This window comes from Pelodiscus sinensis, chromosome 5 (genome assembly GCF_049634645.1).
Source record: "Pelodiscus sinensis isolate JC-2024 chromosome 5, ASM4963464v1, whole genome shotgun sequence".
In the NCBI taxonomy this organism is placed as follows: domain Eukaryota; kingdom Metazoa; phylum Chordata; order Testudines; family Trionychidae; genus Pelodiscus; species Pelodiscus sinensis.
In genome coordinates this window covers 113,745,030-113,766,660 of record NC_134715.1, presented here as the reverse complement: position 1 = coordinate 113,766,660, position 21,631 = coordinate 113,745,030, and the positions used below count along the sequence as shown (strand labels likewise).

Below are 21,631 nucleotides of genomic sequence, written 5' to 3'. Positions count from 1 at the left end.
TAAGTACTTTTCCAGACCTGAAGAAGAGCTCTGTGTAGATTGAAAGATTGTCTTTCTTACCAAAAAGAAATTGGTCCAACTATTAAAACAGTGAAAGAAAGAAAGACCGAAAGACAGAAAGACTCAGATTCCGAAAAGAAGAAAGTGAAACCGTAATTAAATGTGAGTTTGTAAATAGACTGGCTACATATATTACATAATTTAATTGCATGTAATGTGGGCAGATCTCACTCTCTTCAGTACCAAAAGTATAAACTCCCATGATATGAATTAAAGGAAAATTTTCATTAGCTAATAGGAGTAAAAGGACCTATGATCTCTTCTTAGCAGGCCACCTGCTCAAGGAAATATTCACAAACACTTGGTTGGTTTGATTCCATCTACTTAAGATCAGTGTTAACTAAAGCAGCACACACACATTCCCCATGATAAAGTATACCTCATTCTTAAGCATCTGGGGTTCACAGGACCTGATCTGTAATAATCCATGGCTTCATATATTTTATAGAGGAAAATGAGCACCAATTAAACTAACCATTCCAGTCTTGGTGAGAGACATGTTGGGCCAGATTTTCAAAAGAATTCATAAATGAATGGGCTTCCATCCTACTGAAGGTCTTTCAAGATTTTGCCCCATGAGTCCTGTTTCCTTTAATTAATGCCTAACACCTGAGCTAAACTAAAGTGGACTTCTCCAAAACAAAGAAATGAGGAGATTCTTGGGATCCCAAGAAAGGCCAAAACTGAAGGATCTGGTGTTGGCTATCATGAAAGCAATCATAATCTAATTGCTCACATGCAAAATATTTCAATAAAATCATGTGAGGGAAAAATGGAATAGTGCAGACAGTGTAACTGATGATTATAAGATAAATACCAAGATGATATTAATTCATTAGCTAGTAAAACATTCTACTTGATTAAATGGATTTCATTACAAAGCCATCAAATCAATTCTGTAATAGCTGTAAAAGATGGTGCTGAGATAAATAATTTTTGAAAGAAATTCCAATTACCTTAGAAATTCATTTACTTTTATTTGCTAGAATTTGGGATCCATAATTCTAAATTCAGTGTTCCAGTTGTCATAACTTAATACATTTGTACCAAGTTCATTTATGAGCACATCATTTTTTAATTTGATTGCCTCATTTGGTGGCTAAGACAGGATTAATGTAGTTTTTAAGCTAACTGATTTAAACTTTGTTCTTGACAGACTCTCGCTATTTCTGTCTCTGATAAGGCTCATAATCAGGGAGAACTAATTTAACAGAAATTAAACAGACTATTTTATTACCCCAAATCCCTGTTTCTCTACAGCAAAGACTCTTATTTCTTCTTAAGAATAATACTGTCATTTCTTCACCACTTTCAACGTGATCTTGAACCACCTTACTGACACTACCGTATTTTCCGGCGTATAAGGCGACTGGGCGTATAAGACGACCCCCTAATTTTCTAGTTAAAAGATAGGTTTTCGTCTTATACTCGCCGTATAAGACTACCCCCCCTTAAGAGGCCAACCGGCAGCGCCCCAGCACCCCTCCGCCTCCCCGGCTTTGCTCCCGGTGTCCCTGGTCTGCTGGGGACAGTCTCCAGCAGACCAGGGACACCGGGAGCAAAGCCTCCGAGGACGCCGGCAGCGGGACAGCCGCGGCGCGCCTGGGCTGCCCCGCTGCCGGAGCCCCTCCGCGGCTTTGCTCCGCGTCTTCCTGGTCTGCAGACCAGGGAGACGCGGAGCAGCTTTTCTCGCCCCGGAGTACACGGGCGGCGGGACCGCGAGGTTCCGCAGTCTGTGTCCTCTGGGGCGAGAAAAGCCCCGGCGTATAAGATGACCCCCGATTTTTGGGGGATGTTTTTTAGCATAAAAAGTTGTCTTATACGCCGGAAAATACGGTATATTATTTCTGTAAATGTGCACAAGCACCTCAGAATATTCCCTAGGATATATCTGCTCTACTGGGTGAACCAATTCTGTGGTGATCAATCCACCAGGGATTGATGTAGTGGTTCTAGTGAAGACCCACTATACTGACTGCTGATACTCTTCTCATTCTGGTGGAGTATTGGAATCAATAGAAGAGCTAAGAGGAATTGAGGGGAGATGCCTGTCAACACAACATAATGTAGACCCCATGGTAAGTAGATCTAAGCTATATCGACTCCAGTTACACAACTAACATAACTCAAATTGCATAGTTAGATTGACTTTTCCTTAGAGTAGACTTGCCCCTAGTTACAGGGAAGTAATTATATTTTTAGTTTACAAAGTAGAAATGTATGAATAGATGGGTTTAGCAACTTTCCTAAGGTTCCCTAGTGAACATGGGACAGAATTCAAAAAAGGATCCTAGTTCCAGAGCTGTTATTCAGTCACTAGACTTGGTTTCCTTTTTTCCCCTTGAGATTTCTGATTGAATCATAAGAAAAAACATTACATTATTTGCTGTGCTAATCACAAAACATTATCAAAGATTTAAAGTTTTACCAAGGTTCTAAGGGCTGGGCTCTATTTTTATACTCCTATGAAACTCCTGCTTAAAACACTTGCAAAATGGTTGCAAAGTCTTTATTTAAATAAATGCATCCATGCAAATAAATTATGCTGCAAAGCGTGATTAGGGATTTGCTCATGATAGCAGGGCTTCCTTTCCTGCATTAAATATATTAGCTGGGCCTTGGACTGTCTGAGAACTTACGTCTCAGGAAAATACTATTTTAAATGGTTTCATACCTCAGCAATTATTATTCTGGGACTAATGCAATTTCATGCACAGTTATTTAACGAAATTTTTGCCCAGCTAGACATATGAAGGTAACTGTACTATCAGAAATGTTACCTTCTCGGTTTACATAATAATGACCTCTAAGTTAGTTGCTTCCTGACAATTATTAAATGACTGAAGAGTTTAGGTCCTCAACTTCACCTTCGCCTAAACTTTCACCTTTAATTGTGGTAGGTGCTGTACAACACCACAGTAAAAAGAAACCATAACCAAAGAGTTCACAATCTAGGTTGTTAGAAGCTACCACAGGTGAAATAATCAAAGAAGGAGACCCATTAGGTGATAATACAGTGAGTTTGCAACCATATAATCAGATGGTGTCTCAGCTCTGCTCCTGCCTAGATATGGATAGTACTTTGTAGACATCACAGAGAGGTTAGAGATTTCAAAGAGGAAGTGTTTTGGAAAGGTGAGTTGCATATCTCCATGGATGCAATGTACTGAAATTCCTAGCTGTTTAATATCAATAAGCATTTAGGAAGGTGCAGACTCTGAATTATGTGGGCTTGTCACAGGGTGGGAAACCCAGCTCCTGGGGAAGTCGGGGGCGGGGGGGGAGAAGGGTCTCTTGAGTCCTGTCTGTGTGGCCAGCAGCCTAGGCTATAGTAACCACCAGTCCACGGGGCAGTACGGCCCAGCAGCCGAGTCTTTAGTAACCCCTGTCTGTGGGGCAGTAAGGCCCAGCAGTCTAGTCCATAGTAACCCCAGTCCACAAGGCAGTAAGGCCCAGCAGCCAAGTCAGTTTCACAACAGGCACATCTCCCCACTGGGGGGGGGGGGTCAATGGGAGAGGGGGACCTGGGCCCTCCCTCTCCACCGGGCCCCAGCTCAGAGCCCTGTCAGTGGTGGGTATCTCTCACCATTGGCTCAGCTGGGAATCCACCCAAAACATGCTGAGCTAGCCAGGAGGCCTCCAGTTCCCCACCCTGGGCTACTTCCTACCCTGTCCGCCAGCTGGTGTCTTCCCCACCAGTGTCCTCCTGGTTAGTTGCTCTCCCTGGTGTCTGCTTGCCACAGCAACAGCAATTACAGCTGCTCCTGTGTTCAAGCAGCAGCAGCAGCAGCAGCAGCAGCAGCAGCAGCAGCAGCAGCAGCAGCAGCAGCAGCAACTCCTTCCCCTCCCATGGTCAGCCTTGACTGAGCTGCTCCCCTGGCTTTTATACTAGGCCTACAGTGGGAGCATGCCCAGCAGGACTGTGGGGGAGGGGCCGTCTCAGCCAAGCAGGCCTGGTTAACCCCTCCTGGGCCAGTGCGTTAACCCCATCACAAGGCTCAATTCAGGAGGAAACTGAACATAAAGTACCACTATTTAAGCTAATTACATTTTGCAGCTGCCATTGCCTTTTTATTTAATAATCTGGCTTCCATTAGTTATTTCTCAAAATATTTTCCATAATGGGCTAACTTTTAACTAACATACCCCATACTTTCCACTAGAGCTATGCAGTTATTCAAAGTCTTGATATATTTTATGATAGGTATAAAATCCCTTTTTGGGACTCCAACATATAAATAAGTGTATAGCAATCAGGCTACATTCACTTATCAGGTGGGTGTCATTATAATGTAGCCAAGGCAATTATAGCAACAGATGATAAAATGAATTAAATGTAGGATTTAAATAAAACAGGTAATTATTTTTATTTTAGATCAAGTTTCCTAATTCCCAGCCCATCTTCACTGTTTTGTGGAGATATGAACTAAAAGGGGAATGCCCTCCTGAAACAGGATACATTGTAGCATCACGCATCAAAGTGATACAGACTTGGATAACTGTGAAGAGTTCCATATCACAAAGAATGGCTACAGCTTGTAGACCGCTTTTTGGGGTATTGCTACCACATGGGAAAGGCAATTGAACCATTAAGAACCCTAAACTGGATTCCCTCTGTTTCCATAAGTGTTCAGAATAAAATTTATGTATACCGAGGCATGTGTGGATGTGCACCATCAACAGAAACACAAGCTTCCATCTGTGGGTGCTGTGGGCCCACTGCCTATCAATGGGGAGGCATTTGTATCTCTCCTAGGTGACCACCCAAGCACTCAGTTCACAGGGAATACTGTCCCTATGTATAGGCAGCAGTCACAAACCTAGTCAGTTCTTCCAAATATTTCTAATACATGACCCACTGATATTGCCTCTATTTCATCTGAATCAAGCTTACACCAGCTTGTTTTCTGCTTCCACTAGCGATTATGGCCGTGTCCAGACTCAGGGGTTCTTTCGAAAAAAGTAGCCTTTTTTCGAAAGAACTTCCCCTGCGTCCAGACTCAAGCTGCATTCTTTCGAAATTATTTCGAAAGAACGCGGCTTTTCTTTTGATGGCGGTAAACCTCAATTTACGAGGAAGAACACCTTCTTTCGAAAGTTCCTCTTTCGAAAGAAGGCGTTCTTCAATGTAAAGAGGCCGTCTTCGAAAGAGAGCATCCAGACTCGCTGGGTGCTCTCTTTCGAAAAAGCGGATTTCTCTTTCGAAAGATCCGCCTGCAGTCTAGACGCGATCTTTCGAAAGAGGCTCTTTCGAAAGATGCTTTCGAAAGAGCCTCTTTCGAAAGAAGCCTGCAGTCTAAACATAGCCATGTGTTTAATGAAAGAGGAAAATCTGAATATTCACTCTGATAGTACTGCAGTCCAAAAATCTCATGACCAACCTCAGCAACCATGTCATCATGTTAAACATCAAGGGTGACATAATAGAACTTTACAAGACTCCAGCAAGGAACTGTTGAGGAAGATGAACATCTTGATGCTAATACTGAACATCTTGATGCTTCAATACATGAAGGAATAGAATCCTTGTAAGGAAACTCCTTTTAAGGAATCCCTACATCTGGTCCAAACAAATGGATCCACAAGTCTTGAAGGCCTGCTGTATCAAAGATGCCACAGATATCAGGGCTATGTTGCAATCCTAACTAAATTAGGTTTTGGGATACAATAATTGATATTGTGTTTATGTTATTTAAAAAAAAACAGATTTGAAACCATCCTGACTGAAAGATGTTTTCTTCAAAGAGAGTTGTATTTCACAAACATGTAGAATTCCTTCTTTTTCCACTAAGTGGGGCTATCACTCAACTCAGTGCTAGTAAGTAAAAGACTTTTTTGCAATAGACTGTAAAGTGTAACACTAGGAGATTGTGCTTTTCACTTTTTAAGAGCTTAAGACAAAGTGAAAATGACTGTATTAAAGCATGTGCAATTTCAAATAAATATACTGTTCTTGTTTCATTTAATGTAGAAAACCCCCTTACAAAGCCTCACTGGATTGACAATAAATGATAAAATGTAGTTCTTTATTTACAGAAATCTAATATAATACAACTGCATGTTGATTCCTCTATGGTACATGTTCTGTCCACAGCACACTTCTCAGTGCTTAAAACTTCTTGCTACATCAAAAGCTACATTTCTATTTTGGATATGGCTGTAGAGATGATTTCATGTTTTAATATTTAGATATAAAATACAGACTCAAGTCACAAAGTTGGCTTCGTCCAACATCTCTCTTTCTAAAGAACCCTGTGTAGCTCAAAAGTGTACCTCTATATCTGCTCTGTCTATACCTAAAAGTTCCCCTGGCATTTTTGGAGGAATGTGGATATTCCCTGGAAGGCTTAACCAAAAATGTACCCTCCACGCAAATACTGTTTTATTCCTCACCTAGCAGTGGTTATCGCTCTCCAACACCAGTGTGGTGACATCTCTGATGATATATGCATCTCTGATGATATATGATATATACTGTGATCCTAAATGCTTTACTTGGACAAAACTCCTACTGATTCTTTTTTGGAGGGAAGGGAGGTAAAAGCCCCAAAACATAATTACAGTTTGTTCAAGTAAGAAGTGCAGAAGCAGTTCCCTAATGTGTAATGTGCTTTGGGGATCCCTCATGATGAAGATACTATAATCAGTTTTCTATCAGTGCCATGGTTATTACTAAGTACTACTTTGACTTCGGAACAGAATCTCAGTCTCTGTCTCAAACCATAGTAGAGGTGGACGATATTTTTCTACAGAAAAGTATATCCATGGATGACATTTCTCAGAAGAAGCAAGTTACTATAAAAAACCCCAATCATCGACCCCAGAAGTGTGAAGTTTTAAAAGGAGGCTTTGAATAACTTACACTAAAGGTATGTCCACACAGCAATTGAAAGTACAACTGCAGCTTGTAAAGGCATACCTGTGCTAGATTTAACCTAACTACCAGAGTTAAAAGTCACAGTGAAGCTGCTGAGGTGCAGCTATTCTATTTACACACTCATATTCCTTACCCACTTCAACCACACTTGCTAAACTGAAGTTAGAGCAGGTACACCTATCTGAGCTGCAATCACATCTCCAGTTGCACATAGCTATGCCCCTAGTCAGGAAGTGCAATAGGTTTTTGACATGAAATCAAGCAAAACAACAGTGTGCAAGCGAGAGCATGCAAGGGGAGGGGGGAGAGGCTAGGGGGAGGAGGGAGAGAACCTCCAATTTAATCAAAATTGGTGAATATGGTACAGTGTTTCAAATCTTCCAAGGATCAGATGGTGGTAGTCCTACTCACTTTGAACAGTAACTTACTTCATTTCCAGTGACTTCAATGGGACAGCTTGTGGAGTATGATGCTACTAAATGTCAATAAAGGTATCAGAATCCAATTCCAAATTCCATACTTTGGAATACAATGATAACTTTGCTCATGAACCTACATTTATATAATCTTAGAGAAGAGCTATAGGTAATTTAAATACTTTGGAGAGCCTATTTTTAACATGTTGCATGTTTTAGAGGATTTGTAATGCCCCATAAAGCTATTATATACAGTAGTGGTCACCAACCAGTCGATCAGGATCTACCAGTAGATCTTGGCGCCTCTGACAGGTGATCCTGACTGGTTCGGCTGGGAGGCTATCAAGTGCCAGCACATCAACTGCCCCTCCTCCCACTGCCCTGTTGCTCCTTCCCAGAGCCTCAGAACAGTCCCCTGGGAGCCTCCTTTTTGCTGCGCAGGATGGGGGAGACAGAGACAGGTGGCTCTGTCCCCCTCCCCTGTACCCCATCTTCAAAGAGAAAGAAGGGTGGAGCCTCAGCAAAGAGGTGGGGCAAAGGCAGAGCCTCGGAGAAAGGGGGGGGGCAGGAGTATGTGGGTTTGAGGTAGATCCTGGACTGACTTAAATTCAAAAAGTGACCTTGTGCTTAAAAAGGTTGGAGACCACCAATGTACAGATTAACAAAAGCAAAGTGGCATAAATCTGATGGAAATGCAGTTGTCCTTATGATATGAAAATAACTGCCCAAATGATCACCATAATTTGCATGAACAAGAGGAAAATCTCTTGTAATCACTCCTGAATAACTACCACGAAATGTTTCAAATGAGAAATGTTAAATTAAGCCAATCAAGCAATTATGTTCAGTTGTTTCCATCATATTTGACACAGATAATATGTGTGAGTAGTTCTCACAATGCTGTGTGTGGATCATCCCACAGAAAGTGCCAACAATTACTTGGATAAGAACTTATGTGAGAGTGATGGTCTATCTCTGTAGATCAAACGAGATACAAAATCAATAAGAGATTCTGAAATAGAACATGCTAGGTTTTCCAAGGGCATGTTAGCCAAACAATTTCAGGCAAGTGTAAAAGCTAAGAAATAACAAATGGAGTAGTTGTTTCCATTCTCAGAAAGTGACAAACACAGTGGGAAAAAACATTGTATAGCAATGAGTTACTGATTTCACAGAAAGATACACAAAATGCTAAGAAAGAAATAACTGAACACGCTTTCCATTGTGTATATTAAACCACAACCAGATGCAAAATGTCATGTGAAATTATATCAGTATAATCTACTATATATTTGAGAGAGTTTGTCTGTGTGTCTGTCTGACTTGTTGTTCAAGAACTCCTTCTCAATGGTAAGAGCTAGGATGACCAAATTTGGTATACAGCTTCCTCTTATCATAACTTAAAGCAATGTAAGGGTTTGGTTGTGTCAGGAAAATGGAATGTGCCTGGAAAGGGATTGCTTCTCATGAAATTATAAGAAAGAGAGACAGAATCACGAGGCAGGTGAAAGGGGCTGGCTAGTGGTATACCCTTTTATTCAGGTCTGCCCCAGCCTCATGCTGCCCACTCCACAGGCACTCATTAGGGAAGGTACAGAAACACTGCTGGCTGTTCCCCTTTGTCAGGAGTGAGGGAAAAGTACACAGTTTGCTTCATTATTCACTCTGGCTGGGAAACATAGGGGGCAGAGAAACCTGGACCTACCCCAGCTGGGGGACATGCAACCCTTCCCCGACTATGCCCACTGCAGCTATAGCAGCCATGGAGAAGTGTTTCTTGCCTGGCCCCAAGCTGCTGTGGTGAGGGAGGGCTGAGGTAGTCCTCTCTCCCTGGGACAGCCTGCATATTGTACCCTCATCCCCAAACCCACCCCAAGCAATCATTTAAATGAAGCATGTACATTTTCATTTTATTTTCGAGAAACTCCCCAAATTAATTAAGGACTCGAGCAAAGCTGGGTAAATCTATATTCTCACACACGTTTCTGTTTTAGAGCTTTATATTGCTACCCATCCCTGCAGTATCTGTGTGCCTGTCATAAAATCAGTAACATTAACAATAGCAAAGTCCCTTATGGATTTAATGAGGTTTTTGGCCCTCCCTTATTGGGGGAAAATTTATTTATATATATATTATTTATTTTTTTGTTGGTAGTAGTTGCTGTGGTTGTTTTTGTTGACGCAAGGGATGAAGGTGTCCAGCGATAGAGCGGCATGGTTCCCTTCCTACCAACACGTGTAGAGGCTGGGACTCCTGGGAAGGCAGCCTGTTCAGTCCCTTCATCTCACTTTCTGGCATTCTCTCATATTATGTCAATTGAAATATTCATACTAATTAGATGTGGTCAGGGGATCCAACAGAATTGCCAGACCTTGGGCAAGCGGGAGGGAGTTGGCTTCATGCTCTCAGAAAGGGTAGGCAGAAGCAGGAGGCTGGGACTAGCCTCCCTCCACCAGCCCCTCAGGGATGTCCACAGCATGCCGCCTAGCACTGTTGGTGATTTAAAGGGCCTAGGGTCCTGGCTGCTGCAGCAGCTGGAAGCCCCGAGTCCTACTGAATCACCGGGCCCTGGGGCAACTGCCCCCCTTCTGTCCTCTGTCTTCTCCCCTCTCCCAGTTGACGAGTTTGGCTGTGGTAGAACACAGGACCAAACTGGATGTGTCCTAGAGGAAATCCTCTCATCACAAACAAATAAAACTTTAATTCTGGGATTAATCACTAGTTCAATGCCTCAGAAAGAAAGAACCAAGCTTGACTCTGAATCCAGCTTGCATGCCTGTATCATTTCTGTATCTGAAGTTAGAAATATTGACCATATTTCAAATACGCTATGTTGGGTTTCACCCCCAACTAGTCCTTCAGATACAATAATGAAAAGCCAAGATGTCCTATTAGCAAAAACAATGGGCCGTGAAAGGGCTTAGTCTTCCTGTGGATGCTCCAGACAGCCTGTGAGTAATGGCTGCCACAGCCCCGCAGGGACATGGATCTGAGTCACCTGGTAGGGGACCCCACACATTTGGAATGCCAATGTTTTTTCACTGGACGACAAAGAGTTCCCACTAGATACAAGAGTTATACAAGGCAGAGGATAGACCCCATCAGGGTTTCCCTCTGCCTCTCCACACAAATTGACACTGGAAAAGACCTGGAAGCAATAACTGAAGTGGAGGGAGAAGAGCTGAGCCCAGACTGGAAGGGCATCCATCTTATGAGTAAGAATACCTGAAGTTCCAAGCTGCATGCCAGTGCAACTGGTTTTGAAGCCTGTCTGTAATCAGCTTGTAACAACATTTATGGTGTTAAATTCTTATTGGTGGCCAATTTTTTTAGTGACTCAAACTTAGTTTGTGTGTTTTCTTTCACTCACTCAGTAATTTGCTTTGTTCTGTTTGCTATCCCTTTGTCACTTAAAATCTGCCTTTTATAGTTAATAATGTTGTTTTGCTTATTATTAAACCCAGTTCGTGCAATTTCTAACTGGGGCATATTTTTATGAGCTCTGCAGATTTTTTGATGCAGTGCAAGGCAGTATTATTTAGGGGGTATCTTCTAAAAGGGGTGTGCACGTGCGTCCTCTCACACAGCTGAGTTCAGCCAGTGTTTGCAGGTGGATGTGACTCTACCTCTGTGTGTGTGCTTCAAAAGACCTAATTCAGCAAAACAGGGAGAGGGAATCAGGCTGGTGGACCAGAAGAGTCTCAGTGGCTTTGTCTACACTGCTGGCTTTTGCTGGCAGAGAGTATGCAAATGAAGCGCTGATTAGCATTTTGTTGTGCTTCATTTGCATAATCTATTTGAGCTGTTTTTGCGCAAGGGATTTTTGCGCAAAAACAAGCAGTGTGGACGTTTCCTTTTTGCACAAGATCCTTATCTCTCTCTCAGAGAGGGATAAGGATCTTGCACAGAAAGGGGTTTTGCGCAAAAAGGAAATGTCCACAACTGCTTGTTTTTGCACAAAAGCCCCTTGTGAAAAAACAGCTTGAATAGATTATGCAAATTAAGTGTGACAAAATGTTAATCAGCGCTTCATTTGCATACTCTCTGCCAGCAAAAGCCAGCAGTGTAGACATAGCCAGTGAAACCCCAGTACATCAGGCAGCATCCTGAACGGGGAGGTGTCCTACCTGTCACAGCCTCATCCTTCACCACTTACAGAAGGCATAAAGATTGGGAGAGGAGAAAAATCCCAGGAAGATTTAACAGAGAAAGCTTCAATATCCTTCCAGATCAGAAAGTACAAGACATCACGAGACCTGCTTTTGGGAGTAGAAGTAAAGGGAGATGACAACAGACTAAATTCATCATTGATGATTTCAACAGGATGAATCTGCTCCAATTACAGTGGGTCCAATTTGCTTCTGTGCTGCATTCCCATTATGTCACGCTGGTGCTGAGAAGGGGTGTTAAAGTGCATGGAAACAGCTCCAGGGCTGTGTCTACACTGGCATCCCTTCCGGAAAAGGGATGCTAATGTAGCACGTCGGAATAGCAAAATCCACGGGGAATTTAAATATCCCCTGCGGGATTTGCATTTACATGGCTGCCGCTTTTTTCCAGCTTGGAGATAAGCCGGAGAAAAGCGCCAGTCTAGACGTGATTCTCCGGAAAATAAGCCCTTTTCCGGAGGATCTCTTATTCCTACTTTCAAGTAGGAATAAGAAATCCTCCAGAAAAGGGCTTATTTTCCGGAGAATCACATCTAGACTGGTGCTTTTCTCTGACTTATCCCCAAGCCGGAAAAAAGCGGCAGCCATGTAAATGCAAATGCCGTGGGGGATATTTAAATCCCCCGCGGATTTGCAATTGCGATGTGTCTCATTAGCATCCCTTTTCCGGAAAGGGATGCCAATGTAGACACAGCCCAAGTGTGTAGATTGACTCCCCAGCCAGCAAAGAGCTGCTGACACAGCAGTGTGTGGAGTTCCATTTTCAGCCTCCCTTTGATAGGATGTATGTCAGGGACACACTGTATTCGGGCCAATCTCTACTTTCCAGGGCCCATATGGGGGCCCTGTCACTACCCTTAACTAGTGATTGGGACTGTGCCAATCCAAAACAGCTTCCAAATATATGCAATTGCAATTGAAGCCCCTCTCCCCCACCTCTAATCAACATAATGATAGAGGCACTGACTGGGCTTTTTTTTTTTTAGGCTCTGATTGTTCAGTAATATTAGAATTTGGGACTATATTAGGAAAGTGCATATACAAAACCAAACTTTGCAGCTCAGGTCCATATTTACAGTACTTTCTATTATAGGATTCAGCACAAAAACTACAGAGAAGTGGGGAGAATGTATTTTTACAGGATGTTTGGTTAGACATAATTTATTACAAGGCTAAGTTACTAAGACAACAGCATATTGGTTTACACTGTGCAGACAATTTCTATAACAGAAAAAGTGAGAAACCTATTATTATTGAACACCTTAGAGTCTGCAAAAAACAGAGAAAGATAATTTGAAAGAACTATTTTCAGAGATCCATTTATGCCCATAATTGTTCACCATCCTAAGTCATGAGTTTGAAAAAACAAACTATAAATCACGTTTCATATTTAAAAATAAAATACTTGACTCAGATAATTTCAAGGACAGGCAGCTTGTTAGTGTTGTTCTGACCTGGTCATGGTGAAAGTCCACATGCTTGAAAGACACTAAAGCCCGTGCTGCAGGGACTACAGTACTTACCTGTTTAAACTTAAGCCATGCTTAAGTATACTGCTGTAGAGTAGCCTAAATAAACAGACACTTACGTCATGACTAATGTCTCGTCTCCAGGTTCACTGAGTAGCCCATCTACAAAAACTGATGTACTGGTGAAATTATGCGTACTCCAGGTCTGACCTTCATCTATGCTGAACCTTTAAAGAGAGAAAGATCTTCCATTCATTGCAGCTCTTAAAGAAATATCATCATTACTGTGTTATGTTGGATAAAATTACAAGAGCATTGTACCAAAAGACTCAGGATCATCAATACACAATGGCAAAAATTGTGAATTCTTTGCCTACTTAATGTAGCAAATTAAATGTGACTCTTCCTTCCCCAACATGCCCTGCAACTCAGCATCTCCATTAAAAGATGTCTGTTAAACTGGCAATATTGCTGGATGTCCTCAGCACTGAGGTTTGTCACGGTATGGTCTTGCCATATGTCCAGAGCTTGTTAAGTGATTTAATTTTACCCAGTTGTATTTTATTTAAACTTGACAAACAGTATGTAGTGAAACATGATTAGACAAAACTGCTCAGTTACTAAAACTCAGACAGTGAGAAAAAAGAAGCCAGCCAAACTTTGACCCTTCACAAATTCAGTCATCTGATCAAGTAGTTTCTAAAGGATTGTATTGTGTATATCTTATCAAATGTTGTATGTAAACTGACTTTGAATTAAAACAAAATAGATCAATGTTCTGACTATGCCTTCCCCCCGCAAAGTGCTTGAATGCATTAACATGCAAACATTACTCTCTCTCTCTCTCTCTCCAGTCAATATATGTGTGTGTTTCAGGGTATATGAAATTAGTGTGACACTCCACTATTTCCTTTATAAAAAGAAAGGAAAACAGAAACAATCCCCCTCTAAATAACAAAAAACCCACCCTCTTTGCTTTCCCATATTTCATATACGTATCATATACGTATCATATATTACGTAAAACTGAAGCATTGATCACTTGTATTCAGTACACATACATTACTCTTTTCATAATTCTAGAGGTGATAGCCCTGCATACTATTTCAAAATTAATGTGGGCAATTGTATACTGCCTATACCTAAATCCATCCTGTAGCTATATGTTTATTTATTACTCCAACCTTCATACTCTACATATTAGAGTATGGAGTTAAAATAGTATGGAGTTAAAATAGTTACTTGATTTTAGCAGTGAATAAACTTTAGGCTACTGCAGTCCACACTGGGAAGCTTTTGAATGAACAGTACTAGCCTGATGCAAAACAAATGTTACCATTAATCATGTAGCAAACTACTTTGCCAACAACTCTACTAGGAATCCTTTAATAAAATGTCCACCTGCATTTTGTTGGTTTAATGAATGTTAAATTAAAATGGCTCCACCTGGATTTCTTACACAAACTTACTGAAAAGCTCATTACTGATTAACTCTGAAGTACGATTGAGGTCTTGAAAATAATAACCCTACTATAACTGACTGCAGCATTACTTGAGTATTTTCAGAGGGATAGAAGTGTCTTTGATGGCCACAATGACTCCACCATGGTCCAGATATAAGATGTGATGTTCTTCTTCAAAGACCTAGAAAACAGATAAAAAAGACCAAGCAGATGTCTGGATTGGATAAAAATAAAATACATCATCAAAACATTATTAAAATACTTGTCAAGTTATAACTTTCTAACAGCCTGCTTTTCAAAATAAATTCAAAAGTACATGATTAGTGTTATTCCTACATTATACACATTTATTACAAGACAGTTTTTACTATGTGGATCGAGTTCTCTAGGTTCTGAAGGAAAAGATATTTATGCTGGTGAACTGGGAAATATTCAGATTCAAATCACAGTCAAACAAAACTATCTGTAGGTGAGCTGAGCCCAGACTTGTGCCTTTAATAACACACATTTTTCATTCTTTTCTACTATATATATTTTTCGTGAACTATTATCTTAGTGTATTTTTCATATTCTATATATCTTGCAAAATAGCATGCCTTGAAATATAATTCTAAGAAAAACAAAAAAGTTATTTCTGCCTTTGAGATTCTAACACAGTGTTTCCCAATTTTATTTGGCCACAGAACCCTTTTCAGCTTAAAAGAATTTCAAGGAACCCCTAGGGTTACCAGGCCAAAAAAAAAAAAAAAAAAAAGACCCACCAGAATTGGTCAAGCAAAGAAACTCTCACCCCCCCCCCCGCCCCCCACAAAACAGACTGTCTCTTTCAGAGGGGGCAAGGGAGTGCTGCATTCTCGCGGAACCGTTACTTTCACTTTGCGGAGCACCAGTTGGGATACACTGTTCTAGCATAGTCTTCAAACTATACAGAACATGATGTAAATTTTATATTTTTTCAGGATAAAAAGCTGCTATCGATACTCAGTTTGTCTAACTATTGAACCTGCGCAGTTTAACAATGCAGTCACTTTATAACTTTTTAACGCTCAGGATATATGTGACATTGGCTTGGTGATACAAGTAATGAATCACAACTAAGATATGGTGATAAAAAGACAGTTACATGGTCCATAACTGGTGTTCTTCAAGATGTGTTGATCATGTCCATTCTACATTAGGAATGTGTGCTCATCGTGTCCACTGGTGCTGGAAATTTTTCCCTCAGGACTAGCAATGGGGGAGTGGCTCGGGAGACCCTTGGATTGGCACCTCCATGGCATGGTATACGGGGTGCCAAGTGCTCCCCCACTCTCAGTTCCTTCTTGCTGGAAACTTTGCCAGTGGGAAAGAAGGGCCAGTTTTGGACTTGAACTGAGCAACACATTTCAGAGAACACTAGTTACGGAACAGGCAATTGTCTTTTCTTTTTCAAATGACACTGAGTATGTTTTCAGAGAACTATCCACAATGACTCCAAGATCTCTCTCTTGAGTAGCTGTAGCGAAATTAAGTCCCCATCGTATTGTATATATAGTTGGATTATTTTCTTCAGTGTGCATTACTTTATATTTATCAACATGAAATTTCATTTCCCACTTTGTTGCCCAATCATTTAGTTTTGTGAGATCTTTTGAAGCTCTTCACAGTCTACTTTGGTATTAGCTATCTCGAGCAGTTTGGTATCATCTGCAAATTTTGCTACCTCACTATTTACCCCTTTCTCCAGATGATTTATAAATGAATTAAATAGGATTGGTCCCAGGACAGTCTCTTGGGGAACACCACTAGTTACCTCTCTTCATTCTGAAAACTTATCATTTATTCCTCCCCTTTGTTTCCTGTCTTTTAACCAGTTATCAATCCATGAAAGGACCTTCCCTCTTATCCCATAACAACTTACTTTATTTAAGATACTTTGATGAGGGACCTTGTCAAAGGCTTTCTAGAAATCTAAGTATACTATATCCACTGGATCCCCTTTGTCCACATGTTTGTTGACCCCCTTAAAGGACTCTAGCAGATTAGTAAGGCATGATTACCCTTTACAGAAACTATGTTGACTTTCTCCCAACAAATTATATTCATCTATGTGTCTGACAATTTTATTCTTTACTATAGTTTCAACCGATTTGCCTGGTACTGATGTTAGACTTACCGGTCTGTAATTGCCAGGATCACCTCTGGAACCCTTTTAAAATATTGGCGTTACATTAGCTATCTTCCAGTCATTAGGTACTGAAGCTGATTTAAAAGATAGGTTACAAACCACAGTTAATGGTTCTGCAATTTCACATTTGAGTTCTTTCAGAACTCTTGGGTGAATGCCATCTGGTCCTGGTGACGTGTAACGGTTAAGTTTATTAATTTGTTCAAAAACCTTCTCTAATGACACCTCAATCTGGGACAATTCCTCATATTTGTCACCTAAAAAGAATGGCTTAGGTTTGGGAGTCTAACATCCTAACATCCTCAGCTGTGAATACTGAAGCAAAGAATTCATTAAGCTTCTCTGCAATGACTTTATCATCTTTGAGTGCTCCTTTAGCATCTCAATCATCCAAGGGCCCCACTGGTTGTTTAGCAGGCTTCCTGCTTCTAGCGTACTTTTAAAAAAATGCTATTAATTTATATTTATATATTTTTACACTTAATTTGATAGAGTTTATGCTCCTTTCTATTTTCCTCTCTAGGATTTGACTTTTAGGATTTGATACAAAGTAATATTTATCAAGTTAATATGCAATGGTATGTGACATACACAGTTATTTCCAATTTTAAGCATAGGGAAATATTAGCTCTCTCACACACTATCGTGGTCCAGCTGTAGGTCAGTGCAGAGTTTTTAGTAGCAATTTCTATAAACAATACCTATGGTTAATGGAGACTATATATGAAGAAAATTAAAATAATCCCTTGAAAGCCCAAAGCTGAAATAAATAATGAAAGAATGAGGAACGAAAAGAAAAAAAAGGCAAAAGCTTTGTCTGAATCACTAGAAGCACTAAATATATAAGTATCTTTTCCTCTCTATAGCTGATATTTGTCATAAGAAAATGTCTGCTGCCTTCAGCTGTCTGCCAAACTTCATTTAACATAGCAGTAGGAGATAAAGTGAGTATTAATACACACTCCTTGAAAATTAACACACATACTTTCTACCCCTTATACTACTTGACAAAGGAAAGTGAATGAGACGTTTGCTTTACTTTGCCTTCAAGAATGAGAACTAACAACGCTAAAAGCTTCTCTTTACTCATTTTGAAGCCATATCCGTGATAGAATGAACTGTAGAAGAAAACCCTTAACCCCCAAGCACATTCGCATTCAGTCCAAGGAATGAGGAAGCATTAATAAAGCAGGAAGACCCCAGCTAGGACCTTGGCTGCATGTCTTTCTCTCACCTAATAAGAACATATTTAAAAAGGAATCCTGCAGTCTCAAGAATCCTGTTGGCTGTCTTCCATTTACAGATCTACACCAGATATGAAAAATGTATAGACCTGTCCACTTATTACATACAGCTGCATATTTTAGACAATTCAGTAATGGATAGACACTAATTTTAGATGCACTTCAAAAGGATCAAACCAGTTGCAATCAGATAAGCAAAGTTTGGATTCCACTCCAAACTTTCTCTAAACTTCTGTTCAAATTAAAGTACTTGCCAGATGCACTGGTGCAAGAAGTTTTTCCCCTCAGTTGTATCTGTAGGAGACCAGTAAGATCTCCTTCTCAACTGTGCCTAATTGTGAATATCTTGTATCTTAGCTCTTAGAAAGTTTCTATACAAACTTTTAAAGAATTAGATACAATTAGGCACAGCTGAGAAGGAAAACTTGCTGAGGCAAGGAGACATTCCAGCACCACTGCTGGTGGTATGAAGGAACTAAGGGAATGGGGGGACAGTGACACCCCTTCTACAGGCACATACACATTCCACTCCAGAGGACAACAGAACCAAGCACGTAAGGATACCACTAAGGGAAAAACTTCTGGCACTAGTGCATGTGGTGAGCACACACACTTACAATGAAATGAACATAAAAAATCACTCAAAGGAGAGTGAAACAGTATATGCTCGGATGCATAGTCCTCCAAGAGCTATACCTCCATACTGAAGAAAAAGGGAAACTGATATCTGTATGATTTTATCCAAATTAGGTGAATTTCTCTGGCCCTGGACAAACTGGCAATACAGCTCTAGTTTGTACAGGTTGAGTAGCACAATTTTACACTATATTCTACTTAAAGCTGTGATTCCATTCTGCTGATACTGGTTACTTGTTTAATTTCACCTATTCTTTTTGTATCTATTTTTGGTGTAAATACTCTCTATAAAAATGGACTGGAATTCATAGCAATAAACAAGATCTTAATTAGAAACAGGAACATTATTGAGTGAATATCTATGGAAGAATATCAGAACGAGTACTGATTCAAAAGTTACTGAAGTCAGTAAAAAGACTGCCAATGAATTCAGTGGGCATTAGTTCAAGTCCTTAGGGCTTAGTTCTAAAGTCTCTATTCAGTCTGGCTATGTCTACACTGTAGAGCTTTTCTGGGATACCAGGGTTATCTCGGAAAAGCTATGCCACATCCAAGGTACACGTCCGCTTTTTTGGAACAATTTCTGAAAAAGTGGGCACATTCTTTTGCATCCCTATATTCTTCATTGTATGAGGAAGAAGGGATGTTCTGAGTGAGGAGGTTTTTACGAAAATAAGCGGAAAAAGATACACAAATTGCGGTTTGCAATTTGCATACCTTTTTTCGACTTTTCTTTGCATTCTAGACATAGCCTTTATGACTGCAGATCAAGGAAGGACTTTTGATCTGGGCCTATAATATGCATGTTCAATAATTCATATAACTTATAAGATTCCCTATAGTTTAAACATAGAAGGTAAAATTCGGCTTCACTGAAGTCAATGAGGGTATGACTACACTACAAACTTAGTTCGAACTAACTTTCATAGGCGCTATACTAGCGCTCCGTTAGTACGATTAAGCCTAGTTCGAACTAGCTAGTTCGAATTAAGGGGTGTGTAGCCCCTTAATTGGAACTAGTGAGAGGCTAGACCTCCCCAGGTTTCCCCGGTGGCCACTCTGGCCAACACCAGGGAAATTCTATTGCCCCCCTCCTGGCCCCGGACCTCTTAAAGGGGCACGGGCTGGCTACGGTGCCCGTGCCAGGTGCAAGCCTGCCAGCACCCAGCCAGCAGACCCTGCACCTGGCACGGATCGAGCCACCCACCCGATGCCCCCCAGCCCTCCCCCTCTTCCCGGGACCAGGCTGGCGGCTCCCGGGAGCTTGCCCGGGACCGCAAGAGGCGGGCACCCGCCTGGGCTAGTGCAGACATCGTGGACCTTGTCCACGATCTCTGCACTAGGCACAGGGAAGTGGCCGTCCAGGCTGGCAGCTCTCCTGCCCTAGCCACCCAGGAGCAGGTGTGCAAGAGAATCTAGGGGGTCCAGTGAGACTCCCGACCCTGAGCCCTGAGCTTACAATGGCCGTCCTGGGTCAGACCAAAGGTCCATCTAGCCCAGTAGCCTGTCTGCCGACAGCGGCCAACCCTAGGGACCCTGGAGGGGATGGACCGAAGGCAGTGACAAAGCCATTTGTCTCGTGCCATCCCTCTCCAGCCTTCCACAAACCTTGGGCAGGGACACCACTCCTACCCCCTGGCTAATAGCACTCCATGGACCCAGCCTCCATGACTTGATCTCACTTCCCTTTAAACTCTGTTCTAGTTCTAGCCTTCACAGCCTCCTGCAGCAAGGAGTTCCACAGGTTGACTCTTTGCTTTGTGAAGAACAACTTTCTGTTACTAGTTTGAAGCCTGCTACCCATTCCTTTCCTTTGGTGTCCTCTAGTCCTTCTTTATGGGAACTAATGAAGAACTTTTCTGTATGCACCCTCTCCACCCCACTCATGCTTTTAGAGACCTCTATCCTGTCCCCCCTCTGTCTCCTCTTTTCTAAGCTGAAAAGTCCCAGTCTCTTTAGCCTCTCTTCATATGGGATCTGTTCCCAACCCCTGATCATTTTAGTTGCCCTCCCCTCTCCCAGCCTCTCTCTTCCCCTCTCCCTCCTTTTCCCAGTCTCCCCCCGTTTTGTTCAATAAAGACAGATTCCATTTTGGAAGACACATTATCTTCATTTTGTACATCAAGAAGAGGGGCTAGGGAAGGGTAAGTGGAAGGAGGTGAGGGAGGAATGGGGCACGAGCCCCCGATGGGGAGGACTGGGCTGGCTCTGCGGGCTTCTGGGGGTGGAAGCTCTCCTGCAGCCCCCCAATTGCCCCGTCTCCCCAGATGGCAGCCTGCGGCAAGTGCAGCTGGGCTGATGGCCGAGTGGTGTGATGTGCCCAGTGTGGGTAGTCCGGGCAATCCAAGCCAGGACTGCTTTGCAAGCGGGGAACCCCTGAGAACTGTCTGTCCGGGGTGGGGGTCAGGACCCTTTAAGCACAGCCCTCGGCTAGCCTGAGACAGCATCTCCACGCTCTAAGTCCTCCTCTGATGCCCTGCCAGCACTGCTTCCGGCCATCCTTAAGCCCGGTTCAGGGTCCACTTAATGTGGACACCCTAGTTCGAATTAGCAAAAAGCTAATTCGAACTAGTTTTTTAGTCTGGATCCGTTAGTTCGAATTAGCTTAGTTCGAATTAACTAATTCGAACTAAGTTAGTTCGAATTAACGTTGTAGTGTAGACATACCCTGAGTCTTTTGTCATTCATTTGAATGGGACAAGGATTTCATCCCTAGATGATATTATATTGCACATCATCTTTAAGTATTTCGTTCTGGCCAATGATTCTTCACCATTAAACTTATTCTATGTATGTGACACAGTGTGGTTTATTGATTCTATTGTCAACACTGCCACAGCCTTAATCTACAATCTTGGGGCAAGTCAATTAACCTCTCTCTGGGCCTCAGTCTTCTCATCTATATCAGATACGTAACATTATGTACAAACAGTGCTTGCATACCCTTTTATGAAATACTTTATACATATGTAAAGTAACTTAATTAGTGTTTTCCTTTGTGTGATATAACTGGAGAGAGAGTAATAAAAAGACAAATAACAATTTAAAAAAACAGAGCCAAAATGTAGCAAGACTGACTGCCTTTACAGTGTTTCAGTCTGAAGCTAAACCAGCAAAATGGCAGAGCCA

General features: G+C 41.6%; 1 protein-coding gene across 10 annotated transcripts in view; it reads right to left on the bottom strand.

The window, feature by feature from the left end:
* SORCS2 (sortilin related VPS10 domain containing receptor 2) overlaps positions 1-21,631 on the bottom strand; it is a 929,896-nt gene that overhangs the window by 44,227 nt on the left and 864,038 nt on the right. For all 10 annotated transcript variants that reach the window (XR_012904391.1, XM_075930787.1, XM_075930782.1 and 7 more), the window contains 2 exons: positions 14,545-14,636; positions 13,112-13,219 (listed from right to left, as the gene is read on the bottom strand). Coding sequence is in view for 9 of the 10 variants with exons in the window: in XM_075930787.1 (XP_075786902.1) it covers positions 13,112-13,219; positions 14,545-14,636 (200 nt within the window). In the remaining variant the exon portion in view is untranslated. The remainder of the gene's footprint in view (positions 1-13,111; positions 13,220-14,544; positions 14,637-21,631) is intronic.